The 14,328-nt window shown below is 34.9% G+C and overlaps 1 protein-coding gene across 1 annotated transcript; it reads left to right on the top strand.

The window, feature by feature from the left end:
• Window positions 1-3,506: 3,506 nt before the first annotated feature.
• On the top strand, window positions 3,507-13,268 carry LOC117314974. Its single transcript, XM_033869096.1, has 11 exons — window positions 3,507-3,576; window positions 5,141-5,187; window positions 5,682-5,770; window positions 6,941-7,012; window positions 7,292-7,439; window positions 8,208-8,296; window positions 8,394-8,468; window positions 10,243-10,354; window positions 11,203-11,321; window positions 12,023-12,179; window positions 13,163-13,268. The coding sequence occupies exons 2-11, from the start codon at window positions 5,151-5,153 to the stop codon at window positions 13,183-13,185; spliced, it is 921 nt and encodes a 306-aa protein (XP_033724987.1). The 5' UTR covers window positions 3,507-3,576; window positions 5,141-5,150; the 3' UTR covers window positions 13,186-13,268.
• The last annotated feature ends 1,060 nt before the right edge of the window (window positions 13,269-14,328 follow it).

Below are 14,328 nucleotides of genomic sequence, written 5' to 3'. Positions count from 1 at the left end.
AATTTAATTAAGAATATGTTGATAAGGACAAATACAACACTGCCAGCTCCAAGATACAGCGCTGGGAAAATGTATAATTACATCCAATTAGAAATATGTTAATTAGGGCAGATACTACACTGCCGGCTCCCAGATACAACATTGGGATGATTTTTAATCAAATCAAATTAGAAGTATGTTTATAAGGACAGATACCACACTGACAGCTCCCGGGTACAACACCGGGATGATTTTAATATAAGTAACAATAAAATATGTTAATTCGGTCAGATACAACAATGTCAGCTTCTGGATACAACAATTGGATTATTTATCACCAAACTTAATTAGGAATTTTCATTGCTGATATATCCAAGATGCTGGGCAATACAACTTGCATGCAAAATTAAAACATGCCAGATTATAATTACCTGTCGACACCTAGCCAAATATAATGGGATATCACTTAACATAATGACATATTGTTTCTCACTATTTTAAGGTAACATTAATAAAATGCTGGACATGTATAATACAGTCGATCTAGGTTAGTACAATAGTAGCCCATGCTCAAAACTTACCCTCTGACCACTGTCGACAGGCATGCATGATGGCAAGACGAAGACCCCGAAAGAATTTTTTATTGCCGTTACCAGTGAGATGACACCCATCTCACAGAAAAAGATCCAGTCGACTATTGAAAATTCGACGGTGTGGCCAAATATGAACATGCTCCTGTTCGGTTAGCAAAACATGCAGTGCCTTATTGGTTGCGACTCTGCGTGATTCATATTGACTTAGGCTCATGCCTCGAGGCCGTGGTCTGGGGAACACTTTACACGCATAAACATCACATCCATAACTATCTTGCAAGTGTTTGACGAAATCAAAAATCGTATAGGCCAGCTGATCGGGGCGAAGAGAGTCATTGTACAAACAATTACCGCCGATCTGAAGTATAATAATGTGCGGTTGAAAAGAGTTTATCTTCCGTTGGACAGACACATTAGATTTTAACTTGTTCACCGTGCCTCCGCTAATCCCCAAACCGTTCACAATGCATGGAGAGAGGTTCAATGTCTCCAAATTAAGATCATGCACATAATCAAAAAGTCTACGCCCAAAACTATGACCCAAAATCAACACGCGTGGGGTCAAGTTAGCCATGCTTATATTTAAATGTCACATGTACTTAGCCTGAATTCGATGTGCCAGAGAATCAGATCTTAAATTGAGACTGGTGGGCTCAAAAACCCGTCCGATGCGTCGCTGGGACGTTCGTCTGCTCTGCGAGTCCTTCAAAAGTATCTTTCTTATTGATCTTAAGTGAGAAGGCCTAAAAACTTATGAAAATAGTAGAAAACTTCAAATTACAAAACTGTTGACAATTTTTAATGGCGCGCATCGGAAAGCTGCTACCCATAATTCCTAGCTGCTTGACAGGGGTAGATAAGTATGTATGGAAATATAAGTTATAAAGGGAAATAACTCATACACGTTATGCGTTTAAATTGATATCACCTAGTGCAAATCCAACATATCAAAAAGACTCTTCCATATTTGATAACGATTGTATATATCTATTCCGGTACCTAGTGCCCTACCCATGTACTCAATAGGTAATTATATACACCTTAGCGTTGGTATATATTGTCACCCTAATATGTGCCACGAAACCATTCTGTACACCTCAACGTGTCTATATCTATATTCCTTCCCAATGAACTTTGCACATACCCGACGAATGTCTGTCTGTCTGTCTGTCTCTCTCTCCCTGTCTCTGTCTGTCTGTTTCTCTCTCTCTCTCTCTCTCTCTCTCTCTCTCTCTCTCTCTCTCTCTCTCTCTCTCTCTCTCTCTCTCTCTCTCTCTCTCGTAGTGGCATCATGAACAACATAACATAAACAACTCAATATTTAGCTATATTTTATAGCCGGTGACAAAGTCCCCTCAATCGCTTATTTCATGTTCAAATATATGAATTTCATAACAAACTAAAGTTTGAACTGTTCTCTATCTCAAAAATAATTGGATAGGCTTGATGGCATATAATATCACACTCGAAATATAGTAACCAATATATTTACAGTGGACGGGGAACACTAACCCTACGTCATTCTATTTTTAGCTTGGAACGTATATTTTTGTTTTTCAACTCTTTAAACATTACTCCTTATTCTCGTGTTTTTTTCTTCTGCTGAAATTGCAGCTAATTAAATAATTTTGTTATCTTAATCCTATATACAGGTGCGGCTGATTCCGTTAGATTTTTTCTGCGCAAGCTGGATGAAGCTAGATTATGATACAGATACAAATAAGGCTTAAAATCAAATGAGTTCGGGAGAGTGGAACAATGATGACAGGGCACTTTTAGCTATCGTCTTGATTATTATACTTCTGGACTTAGCATCCGGTCATTAATGGTTAGTTATATTTTTACAACAGCATATAGCTGTGTATCCATGTAGTGTTGTCTTAGTATATACAGTAACGATACCCTTTAATGTATGTGCTATAGGGACCAACCAACCAATTGTTTTCCCATAGACTTAAGTGTTAATGTTTTGGAGTATATCATTAAAATTCTTGAATTCAATATGGTAATTATGGTTTATAACAAAAGTTTGGGTCTTATAAAACACTTAATAAAAAAGGCGGGTCCTTCAGCTCAATTGTTTTCCGGGGTAGCCATTTTGAACATAGGTTGAATTTCGCAGTAAAAAATTCTCGAAAATCCGAAATGTTTATCTGTTAATTATTATGACCTGAACTTTTGGAAAATAATTCAATCAGACTTATGAAATTTATATCAACATTTTTTTTATGAATAGTTATCTATCAGGCCACATATCTATTTTGTTACTTCATAACATAGTGGCCAATCAGTGGCTGCCAGACATTTTATCCCTGGATCAACTTTCTATACACAGGGGATGTTTTAAATCCATTTTTTCAATTGGTTGATTGTTCCCTATATATAAAACTTTAAATTATTTTTTTGTTCGCCATTAACTCTCCCAGAAGCGCCACATCTTGCCTCTGGTTTGATACGATTAAACGAAAGATCTTTTCAAAAGTATTGCAATTTCAGTTTTCTCACTTGTAAATAGACTATTTAAGACTTCTACCAATATGAACTTTTTATTTTAGATTTGGCTCTGTGATTCCTTGACACATTCTTGTTTATACAAATCCATGGAATAGATTTGCAAAGCATCTTTTCTCGCGTTTAATTCCATTACTAAATTGTAGAAATTAATTCCTTGTGTATATTTTTAAACTCATAGTAAATTCATATGTAAACAGCATTTCAGTAATTGTGTTTATTGTATACCAAGTGAAACTAATGTGCCAATGATGTCCTGTTGGAAGATTCTATGATGAGTGTTATGTTGACAAAGGACTATGGAAATATACACTCAACGCCACACATTCATTGCTACATATGACCACTGCCACAGCTGGCTTTGTAAAATGTTTCCCACACACACTGTCAGATAGGTCGCTGGGAGATAAGAATCGTAAAAGGCACGATAATCGGGCAGACTTATTGACCTCAATATTTAATGCAGAGGATTGGAGATTTTTGCATACAATAGGTAAGCATAACGACCTTCTTTACTGCTTTTTATTACACATTCGGTTCCTTTATCTACTTTCAGTTATGAAGGGATCTCAATAAAGAAGGTCCCTTTATTGATTCGTTGGACATATCGGAATGACTTTGAGTTTGAATAAATAATTGTACTTCATTTTCCAAATTGTGTATGTATAATTTGATATGCAACTGCTAAGCCTAATCATATAACGGCATATAACGGTTTTCATTCACACCATCAGAACCATTGAACCATGTCACGTTTTTTAAATGCACCTATGAAATATCCATAAATCTAAGTGATTTAAATTATTCGGCAAGTACTGTATTTGTGATCGTTCTGTCGTACCGGTTGTATAACCGAATTATTTGTTTCGCATATTAGTTAACAATAATATATCACACAAACAATTAATAAATATCACAATGATTGCTTAATGATCTGTTTTACCTGCAAACTTTAAAAACAAAATATGTTTTGTATCATTGTCATTGACGAATTGTTTTATGAGGGTGGGCGGGGGTTTTGGGAGTGGAGGTTTTGGGTGGGGGTTGTGGTGCGGCTGATATGTTATCGTGGTAATTTCATCATATCTATTTTATTGTGCATTGTTATGTGGGTCGGCGGTGGTTGGGGTTGGAGTTGGGGTTGTTGGTTGGGGTGCGGCTGAGATGGCATCGTGGTAATTTCATCATATCAATTTTATTGTGCAATACATAACAAAATATATCAAATAGGCTTCATCTCCGAAAATCATATCATGATCGAAAAGATACACTAATCTACGCATAACCAAAATAATTATTATACGCCATCACTTCCTTGGAAAAAAATGAGCTAAATTTACTTGAATTTAAAGTGGATTAATGATTGATAGCATCTTGCAGAATTTCGTTAATGCTGTATGTCTATTTATATTCTTAACGTCCAGTCTGTATTTTCGTCAGCATGATGACGCGGTTATTAACTCTGTAGTTGGTATACGTCATTGTTGTTGGCGCCACTATATAAGAAAATGTCAATTGTATAAGTTGACGTAACTTCTGTGTTCTGTTGATTTGATTGGTTAAGATATAATTTGTTTAAACTAAACTATCACTGTATTCCGTCGGTGATTAAGTATTTACTTTAGACTACATAATTAAGCGGTTTTCTTATTAAAGCGTATTTCTTTTCTTTCCCGGTTTTTTTGGCGCTGGAATCATTCCACTTAATTATTATGTTAAAAATTATATTTTGTCTGTATTAGTTTATATTACAATCATTGTTGACGGAAGCGTGAAATAAAACGAATTTCTTTTCTAAAATTGTATCTTTTGATCAAGTTAGAAACAACATCAATGATAATATTATGTCTACACATTAACAGGTTTTCACGTTAAATATATATGGGATATAGCTACACGTTCATTATGTACATATAAAAAGAAAAATTGTCTTAATCACAGAAATGTTTTTCTTTATTTAACACATATTTGAACTATCGCAGTACAGCTTAAAGGGTCGGGGAAATCACAATGTTGTTTAAAATTCGTATGCTTTACTTTGTTTTGTCGATGTACAGGTTTTTCAAGATGAGAATATTGATTGCCTTTGCTCTGCTGTTTACAGGTAAATGTGCGATTATATTGAATAATAATTGAATGATTATTTCTTGCCTGGTTTGATCACCTTAATTTCCAGCAGAAAGACAGACTAAATTATCAAATATTTAAAGATACATAATGATAAATAATAACAGTTATCAATTTATTTATATATATATATATACCACAGCAAACTTTGCCTTCCAAAAGCGTGTGTGCTAGTGGTGAGGGGATGGGGAAAAGGGTTGAGAACTGGCAAACGTATCATTACTGTTTTAGCTGTTGTATATATTACATGGTAGATTAACTGTTTTGCAATATCATATCGAATATCTGGTTTCAGAAAGAGTTACACGAACATGATCAAATGCAATTTACATACTTAAATGCTATTTTTTATATAAACAATTCAAAAATCACACCATATTTTAATATTTATCGAAACTAGTTATATTTTTGCAAAAATAATGCAGTTTATTTTTTCCGCTATTGTCGTCTAATTCATGTTTTGATTTGCAGTCGTTGAATGTACTCAACTATGTTTCAAGTGTAATGGAGTGCCGACTCAGTCAGACTGTGGAGAAACCGTGAGATGTGGGGCTCATGAAGTACGTGTATTCATAGCGATCACTTAAAATATCATACAAACTATTCAGTTTAAATGCCCAAATAATAATCCAATAAAACATATATTAACAACAACAAGCAAAACCAAAAGGTGGAATGTTGGTTTGTGATCTTCCTGTGTCTTTGTTATGTTATGTTTGATGAGGATAAATATAATCTTTCACCCCTTTGGGAGTGAGACAGGGGAATCTCAACCCAAGGGACAGTATCTTAAGTTGCCAAACACGAGGCTTGCCGAGGGTTGAGATTTCACTGTCTCACTTCCATGGGAATGAATGATTATTTTCATCTTACCTTGCATACCCTCTTATGTATCTACTATTGACGTTTAAGCAATGCAAGGAAATGTTGACGTGATGTGATTGAATTGTCGACGTGACGTCATTGTACTGTTGCCGTGACGTCATGTTGACGTGACGAAATACAATTGTTGAGAACGTGAGAAGAGCACGTGTAGCTTGCTTGTCCCTAGGGTGAGATAAGAAAATCTCTTCCCGGTAAAACTGCGGATATCCATGTAAGGGTAAGAGAAATTGAGAGGGACTCTTTTCAAACTGAAACCTAAATGATCAATTTTCATTATTTTAATTACGAAAGCTATCAGTTATGTTTCTTAATTTCGGTTATAAATATTGCATACTTTATTGTTCCGTATCGTCCTTTGGTAATGATATGTCTACTCGTTAGAATAAGACTGTTTCAAGGCTGTACGAGACAAGGACATATCAACCAGAGGGGAAGATTCTTAAGTCTCGTGTTTGGCAGCTTAAGTATAAAATGTATCTTACCCTGGGGGTTGAGATTCCCCTGTCATACATCCATGGGGTTGAGTGATTATTTTTCTCTTATCCTGTTAACACTTCTTTGCATCTTATTTGGGCGTTACATCAATGTGAGGAAATGTTAGCATGGCATGATTGAATTGTGGACTTGATGTCATTGCATTGTCGCTGTCACTTCATGGAATTGTTGACATGACAAAATGCAATTGTTGTAGCTTGTCTTTACCTACTGTGAGACAGGAAAATCTCACCCCATTAAAACTGCGGATATCTACCCTAACCCTAACCTGCCCAGGTTAAGGATATATATATATATATCAAATTTTGTATGAAACAGACACTCAATTAATATTTCTTTTACTTTTACAGAAATGCTATACTAAAAGATACACAGGTCCCTCAGGAAACCTCATGTTTGAATCAGGCTGCATGGATCAGTCCGTAAGTTTGATATAAAGGTTATCACATCACAATATGATGCTTACATGACTAGAATTAATGAGAATATTAGTGAAACTTTTCTAATTCAGCTCCGTATAATGCATGCATATTTTAACTCAAGCGGTTTGTCTTCCTCAACAGATAGAGTCACACGACATCAGATACCATTGGTGACGTCACGAATTGTTGTGACGTCACAATTGTGTTCTTGCAAAACGAGTTTTCCGACTATAATATCCATGCTAATATTGCCGTTTACTATCAGTCATTGTCTTTCAGGTTTGCAGTATAATTGATTTGAATCTTGGAGCGGGAAGGAAGAAGAGAGATCTCGTTAACTGTCTGAAGTGTTGTGACTCGGAGGCTTTGGGCTGTACTGACAAGAATGCAACCACATGTGGTTGTAATGCTAAGCTTTGTAACACAGGTAATGGACAATAAAGATCATCTAGAACTCCCGTCTTAATGTTGCGATCGGACGTTTAGCGGCTTAAATGTATACTAGTGTACAGTTAGAAATTCATCAGGACAATCGCAAACTATTGAAATCATATCCCTGGAATTACATGGATGTCTTTCTTAATGGACACTCCATCATAACTCTGTCTATTTTGTTATGGTCTGTGCTAGTACATTGGAGTAAGGATATAGTTCAGTCAATAATGAATTCTTCATTGAAATACTATTGTTCTGAAAATGTCGTCTCTTGTTGAAATCCATGTATAAAAGATAACATCAAAATATCATGATTAATTTCCCATTGTTTGTACGCAGACTGCGGCTTTCTGATTGGTTTGATAATTTTTTTCATACCACTATCAGCAAAATTCCGAGAATGGCGCGAAAAATGTGACGTCACAATACGACAATTGACGTTGCGTATTGATTTGAGAAAAAGAATCCCATATAAAACCAGTAAAATTGTACATAAAACATGTTTTAAATAAGAAAATTATTTTCAAAAATTAATTGTAAGCGTTGATGTCAATTATTGTTTAGTTTCATCGGGGTATGAAAAAAAAATTGTTTGCAAACTTCTGCAAGAATCCGCGATGAAACTGAAAAAAAAATTGACATCAATGCTTAATTGAATATTAGAATATTTATTTTTATTCCGGAAACAACTAACCAAACGCAAGTGTTATATGTTACGTCTACACTATATTTGATCAGCAGAGTTGTCCTTTCTTCCTAGAAAACGATCGAGGTTTGAAATGCTTCCATTGTGATGACGTCATGCACCCTGACGATTGTTCCGAGATAAAAGAATGTTTTTTTGATTCGGTAAGGAACATTACTTCTAGCCTTGGAATCATGAATTCGTCGTGTTTGCTGTTTTACATATTAATTTGAATCTGATATTTTTTTTATATATATATAGATTTGTTACACAAGGAAAGTGGAACTAGACAGTAATGGAGAGAAGAGATTCAGCATGGGCTGCGAGCAGAAACGGGTACTCTTTTAGTCATTGAAAGACAGCTATCATATCGATTGTTTAGTGAAACAGGGACGTATCTCCAACATGGAGTGCTAAGAAGTAAAGGGCCGTATCTCAAATTTATCCATTTTTAGATTTTGATAAATTACAACTACGAGTGTGATTCTCTTATATAATTTGTACATTATATCAATTGAAATGGTATAATTATGTTAAAATACTACGTGATTTAAGAGAATTTCCATTGATATAAAGTACATATTCTGTAAGAAAAGCTCAGTCGGAATTGTAATTTATCAAAATTAAAAAAAAAAAGATAAATTTTAGAAACGACTCTTTAATTTATTAGCACTCCATATTGGAAATACGTTCCTGTTCCTGTAAACAATCGATATATCATGTTAATATTAATATAAGCCGCCGTTTAACTTTGCATTCAAGAATTTTTTTTTCAAACGTTGATATCACTTTGATCTTTATTGTTTATTTATTGGAAAAAAAAACCGTCTCTGTCAATATTATTAATGGGTTGATAAAACAATGCGTCGATCACATCAGCATGCGATTTTCGCATGCTTTTATAAGTTTACCTGCACCGAAATCATATATCAATTATTGTGTACGATATAAAATAATTACGGATTAACTTGAATATATATGTTTGTTTTATGTATGACTCTGATTCACGGACTATATCTTCTTTTAAATTGTTGCGAGTAAAAGGCAACGGAACAAACGCCGACGTCTTTTAGCCAATGGAAATACATGTATTGAGCAAGAATAAGAAATTCGTCTGTATTTTCGAGGTCGAAGAATTTGATTGTATTACCGTTTAGCGGTTAATTTTAGCGGGGCTTTAATTTGGCGATTTGGCGGGTCCGTATAAAGATCGCCAAAATTTAACCCGTCAAATTTTAACACCGCCAAATAAAATGACGCGAACATTTCAATTTCGCCAATAGTTTCCGTTCCGACCGCCATTTACCTTTGATAACAGAAGAGAGTAACGACTTGTGCGTAACGTTGGTTGTTGCCTGGCAACTGTCGGCGAAAATGCCGATAGGTACATGTAATACGAATAACTAGTGAACTACTCACGATACATGTATAGCAATACAAGTATGGCATATATCGCATCATAATTATTTTTTTTGTGAAAACAAAGCCATCTACCCATACCATTCAATGAACTGGTATTAACACTTTACCTGTAGACTCATTGTTTAACTTACCTGTACGTAGACACATCATACAATAGATGACCATGGCGATAGCTTACGGTTGATTAAATTCTCTTTGTCTGTTGTTTGTACACATACTCATATAAACACTAATTTGAAAAATCTACATGTATGTGTTCGTCTGAATTTTTTTGGAATATTTTCCGGTTTCGAGACAGAGGATCGATAATAAACAACACACTTAATCAACATGGATTGGATGTATGGACATAACATAATTATCTTGATATACCGGTAGGTAATATATATGCTCAACGCCAAATTAAAACCCTAGATTTGAGGGAAATCGCTCAATTTTAACCCGCCAAAATTTAACTTTCAGTTTTCATGACCAAATCGCCAAATTTTATGACCGCTAAAATTTCCCGCTATACGGTACAATCTATTTATTATTTTTTTTTTTAATTTTCCTGTTCAGAGTTTAGTCCAGTTGACTTTCTAACGCAATGCAACGTACTCGCTTTTTGATGACATCTTCAAAGTATTTCAAACGTAGCTATCTGGTCTTTCGCAGTAAGAAGGCTTTATATACTTTTTCGTTATGACAGGTTTGTGATGTTTTCGAACAAAATGCCTTATCCACTGCTGATGGGGCCTATTGTACTCGCTGTTGTAACAACAGCTTCTGCAACATGGCGCTCTGTGGAATCCCAACATTAGGTAAAACTCTGACTAATCAAGGAATGTTAGTTATAGTTGTGTTTCAATCATATGTAGGTGCGTGAGTGTATGTGTGTGGGTGTGGGTGTGTGTGAATGTGTGCGGGAATGGGGACGGGGGTGGGGGATGGGGTTAGATGGTAACAACAACTTCTGCAACATGGCGCGCTATGGAATCCCAACATTAGTTAAAACCATGACTAGTCAAGGAATTGCATTTTGCATTTGCTAAGGAAATTGTAAATATCAAATTGTATCCATAACTATTAACTCTATGACTATATAAATAAATGACAGACCAATTTATGCCTCGTATCAGAAAAAAACAACATATCGCTGAATTTATAAAAAAATATCATCAGCAGATTAGGCAACGTTATCACTTGTTGGTGATGTAACAAAGAGTTTTGTATACGTATAGAAAGTGTTAAACATGTGTTGTTTACATTTTGTATTTGTTTTGTTTTTTTGCAATACTAAAGGTCGCATAGTTAATGGTATTTTGAAGATACACAAAATTTGAACTTAGCTTTTAATATTTTGAACTTGAGTTTGAAAAAAAAAATTATTCGTTTAATTTTGTTTTAAGTGAAATAGTTTATATGGTTAGAGACCATTTTACGACACTGTACTTATTTGTACTGGTTTACGACACGGTACTGTTTTGAACTGCATTACATTTTTATTGGTGTTAAATTGATATCTATATTGATATTTCAGATTGATATTTCTATAGTTTAAACACTATTTAAAGAATATTGAAAGTGGTGTGTATGCTACGAGCAATGTAATATCTATATACCTTATGATTTCTTTTAATATGTTAGCATCAAACATTTATTTTTTTAGTGATCCCGTCATTCACTCGAAAGCCGAACGACAGGAAGGTCTTGGACGGTGATATCATCACGTTACATTGCGAGGTCGACCCTAAATCTAATGCTACCATAGCTTGGACGTTTCAATCGGTATTTTTTTTTTCTCTCTCACTTGTAAAAAATACAGTTTTCATCCGATTTATCATTAGACTTATATGAAATATCTGACATTGTCGTGACTCTTCGGTTCAACGGTGTCTCGACACTTTAACTCTAGCCCTCCACCTCTGGGTTGCGAGTTCGAAACCTACGTGGGGCAGTTGCCAGGTACTGACCGTAGGCCGGTGGTTTTTCTCCGGGTACTCCGGCTTTCCTCCACCTCCTAAGCCTGGCACGTCATTCAATGACACTGGGTGTTAATAGGACGTTTGATAAAAAAAAAACTAAAAAAAAACAAAAAACATTCGGTTCAACATTGCCATGTCGTGATACTTGGTAGGAAGATACAAATTTGCGCTATTTAATCCAACATGTCGATCAAAGCTAGACTGATACATTCTGTCTTTCACTTTTCTGTATATTTGTTGATATGCTTTTCTGTTCTTGCTGAAAGATCCTATTTATTTCTACGAACATTTAGTGAAAATCATTACTTCGTCTTTTTGCTGATAATAGTTTTGATAGTTCAATTTAAATCTTTCAAAGTTTTGGCGAAAATGCTTCTTTTTTTTAAGTCAAATATTGCATTTTTTTTCTATTGAAACACAATTTTTCGACTTAGCTAGAAACATATTTTTGTATTTGCTTAACTGTGTTTTGCTTCTTTAATGAATTTTTTTTTTCTATTTCAGTCTACAGCATCCTCTACTGTCATGCCAAGCACTGCCCAGATCAGAAACGGAGGGACCAAGGTACAAATCCGTGTGACACATGAAGTACTCGGTACCTGGACATGTACTGCTACAAACAAGATAGGGTCAGCGGTTGCTCAGGCTGTAGTATCTTCACGTAAGGAAATTTTATATTCCGTTCTAGAATAGTAAGCTACTTTGGCCTGTGAGTTATACACTGAATTATCTAAATATAAGGAAATGTTATATTCCGTTCTAGAATAGTACGGTACGTTTGCCTGCGAGTTATACGCTGAAGTATCTAAATGTAAGGTAATACTATATTCTGTGCTGAAATAGTACGGTATTTTGGTCTGTGAGTATCTGCATGTAAGGACATATAATATTCCGTTCTAGAAAAGTAAGCTACTTTGGCCTGTGAGTTATTCGCTGAAGTATCTAAATGTACAGTAATATTATATTCCGTTCTAGAATAGTACGGTACTTTGGTCCGTGAGTTATACGATGAAGTATCTTCATATAAGTAAATGTTATATTCCGTTCTAGAATAGTAAGGTACTTTGGTCCGAGAGTTATACGCTGTAGTATCTTCATGTCAGGAAATACTATATTCCGTTCCAAAATAGTACGACTCTTTTGTATTTTTAAACGGGGCTCTTTATTTTACTGTCTTCCAGTTGAAGTAGAAGAGAGTATGTGATAGGGTAGAGAGAGATATTATATTATGTAGAAGCCGTTACTAATGAGAAAAACCCGGACCATTTAAAGATAACAACCTTCTATACTTAAGGCATTGCTGTGTTCTTCTTAACTGTGTGGCACTGCTAGGGTAATTTCTCTTTAGCAAACAGGCAGTTATTGTTAAATATAAAATGGGGAAAATATATTGATGATAAAATGATTGCGTGTAACATATCTTGTATTTTATTTGTATTTTTTTCTTCTTGTTTTAATGAAAAGTGTTTAAGTGCTTTTATATTTTAACGTCTTCTTAACGGATAAAATTCTAGGTTAATGACCTACTTTGTATATATAAGCATTCGTGGTTTTTTTTTTAAATTCTATCTCATACTAAAAGTAAAATTAAAATATACAATTAGGACATCTTAAACCTTTTTGTTTTTGTATTATACATTGCAGCACAAACATCTGGGAGTGGATGATTGGGAAACACACGCAATTCTGATGATCTGATGCTTTGATTACAAAATACCATAATAAAGCAATATTACGACATTATTCCAAATCTATGTTGTCTGTGTGATTCGGGTGATATAGATAAGAGCCTTAAGAACGCCTCTATGGGTACCATGAGCGGTATTGGATGTTGATTGATTTTTCGCCAGAATTATCGAAATAGTTCCAACACTTTTGTTCAAAGTTAGATCATGATGTACACCTGGTGTGAAATTCAAATATATCCCAACATCACCAATATAAGTCAGTATAGACATTACAAAACAAAATTTAAAAAAAAAATGTGGAGGAGGTGTGCAATTTTGTGCACACTTTTCTCTCATATCTCGGGATGTTGGATAGAGTTTGCCCATGTAAGATAGCTATGTAAGATTATAAGACTCTTTCATATGTGTATATGTAGGATAGGGACATTCCACCCGAGGGGTCACAAAATGTGGTGAAACCCGAGGCTTGCCGAGGGTTTTACCACATTTTGTGATCCCGAGGGTGGAATATCCCTATCCTACATACACACATAATGAAAGAGTCTTTTTCTCTCATATCATTACCGAATTTCTATCGAAAGTGTCCCTCAGCCATCCATTTTCTTCAATTTTTTAATTTCTTTATTTGACGTTTTTACTAAATATACTTGTGATATTCTGAAAGATCATACCCTATTTTTGGCAAACAGTGTTTGCACACAAATTTCATTCATTTTGTGGTTAAGTGATGAACGAATGAACAATTCGCCGATAAAAATTACCGTAACTTGACCGACTTTTACGTGGCCGTGATCAAATTGTCAACATCCGAGAAAAAGAAGTTCTATCAACAATACTGAAAGCCAACGCTGAAATGAGTTTCCCAACTTCACATATAATTTGATTTGCACCTCGACATATTTAATCATTTCACAGAACACTGTACTTTTAAATGTCAAGTCAAATTTTTTTTTTATAAAATACTACGTCACTGCATGACGTCACGACTGTCATTGGAATTCCATTCATAGTTCAATGAGAGTGATGTCGATCTCGATCGCCATGACGCGGCGATGTTTCGTGGCTGGTAATTTTAAATTCACTGTGATTTTGGCAACTTCGTGTGTGAACCAGCGAACAGTG

This window comes from Pecten maximus, chromosome 17 (genome assembly GCF_902652985.1).
Source record: "Pecten maximus chromosome 17, xPecMax1.1, whole genome shotgun sequence".
Taxonomy (NCBI): domain Eukaryota; kingdom Metazoa; phylum Mollusca; class Bivalvia; order Pectinida; family Pectinidae; genus Pecten; species Pecten maximus.
The sequence above is the reverse complement of the archived record's forward strand: the minus strand, read 5'-3'. Positions and strand labels throughout refer to the sequence as shown.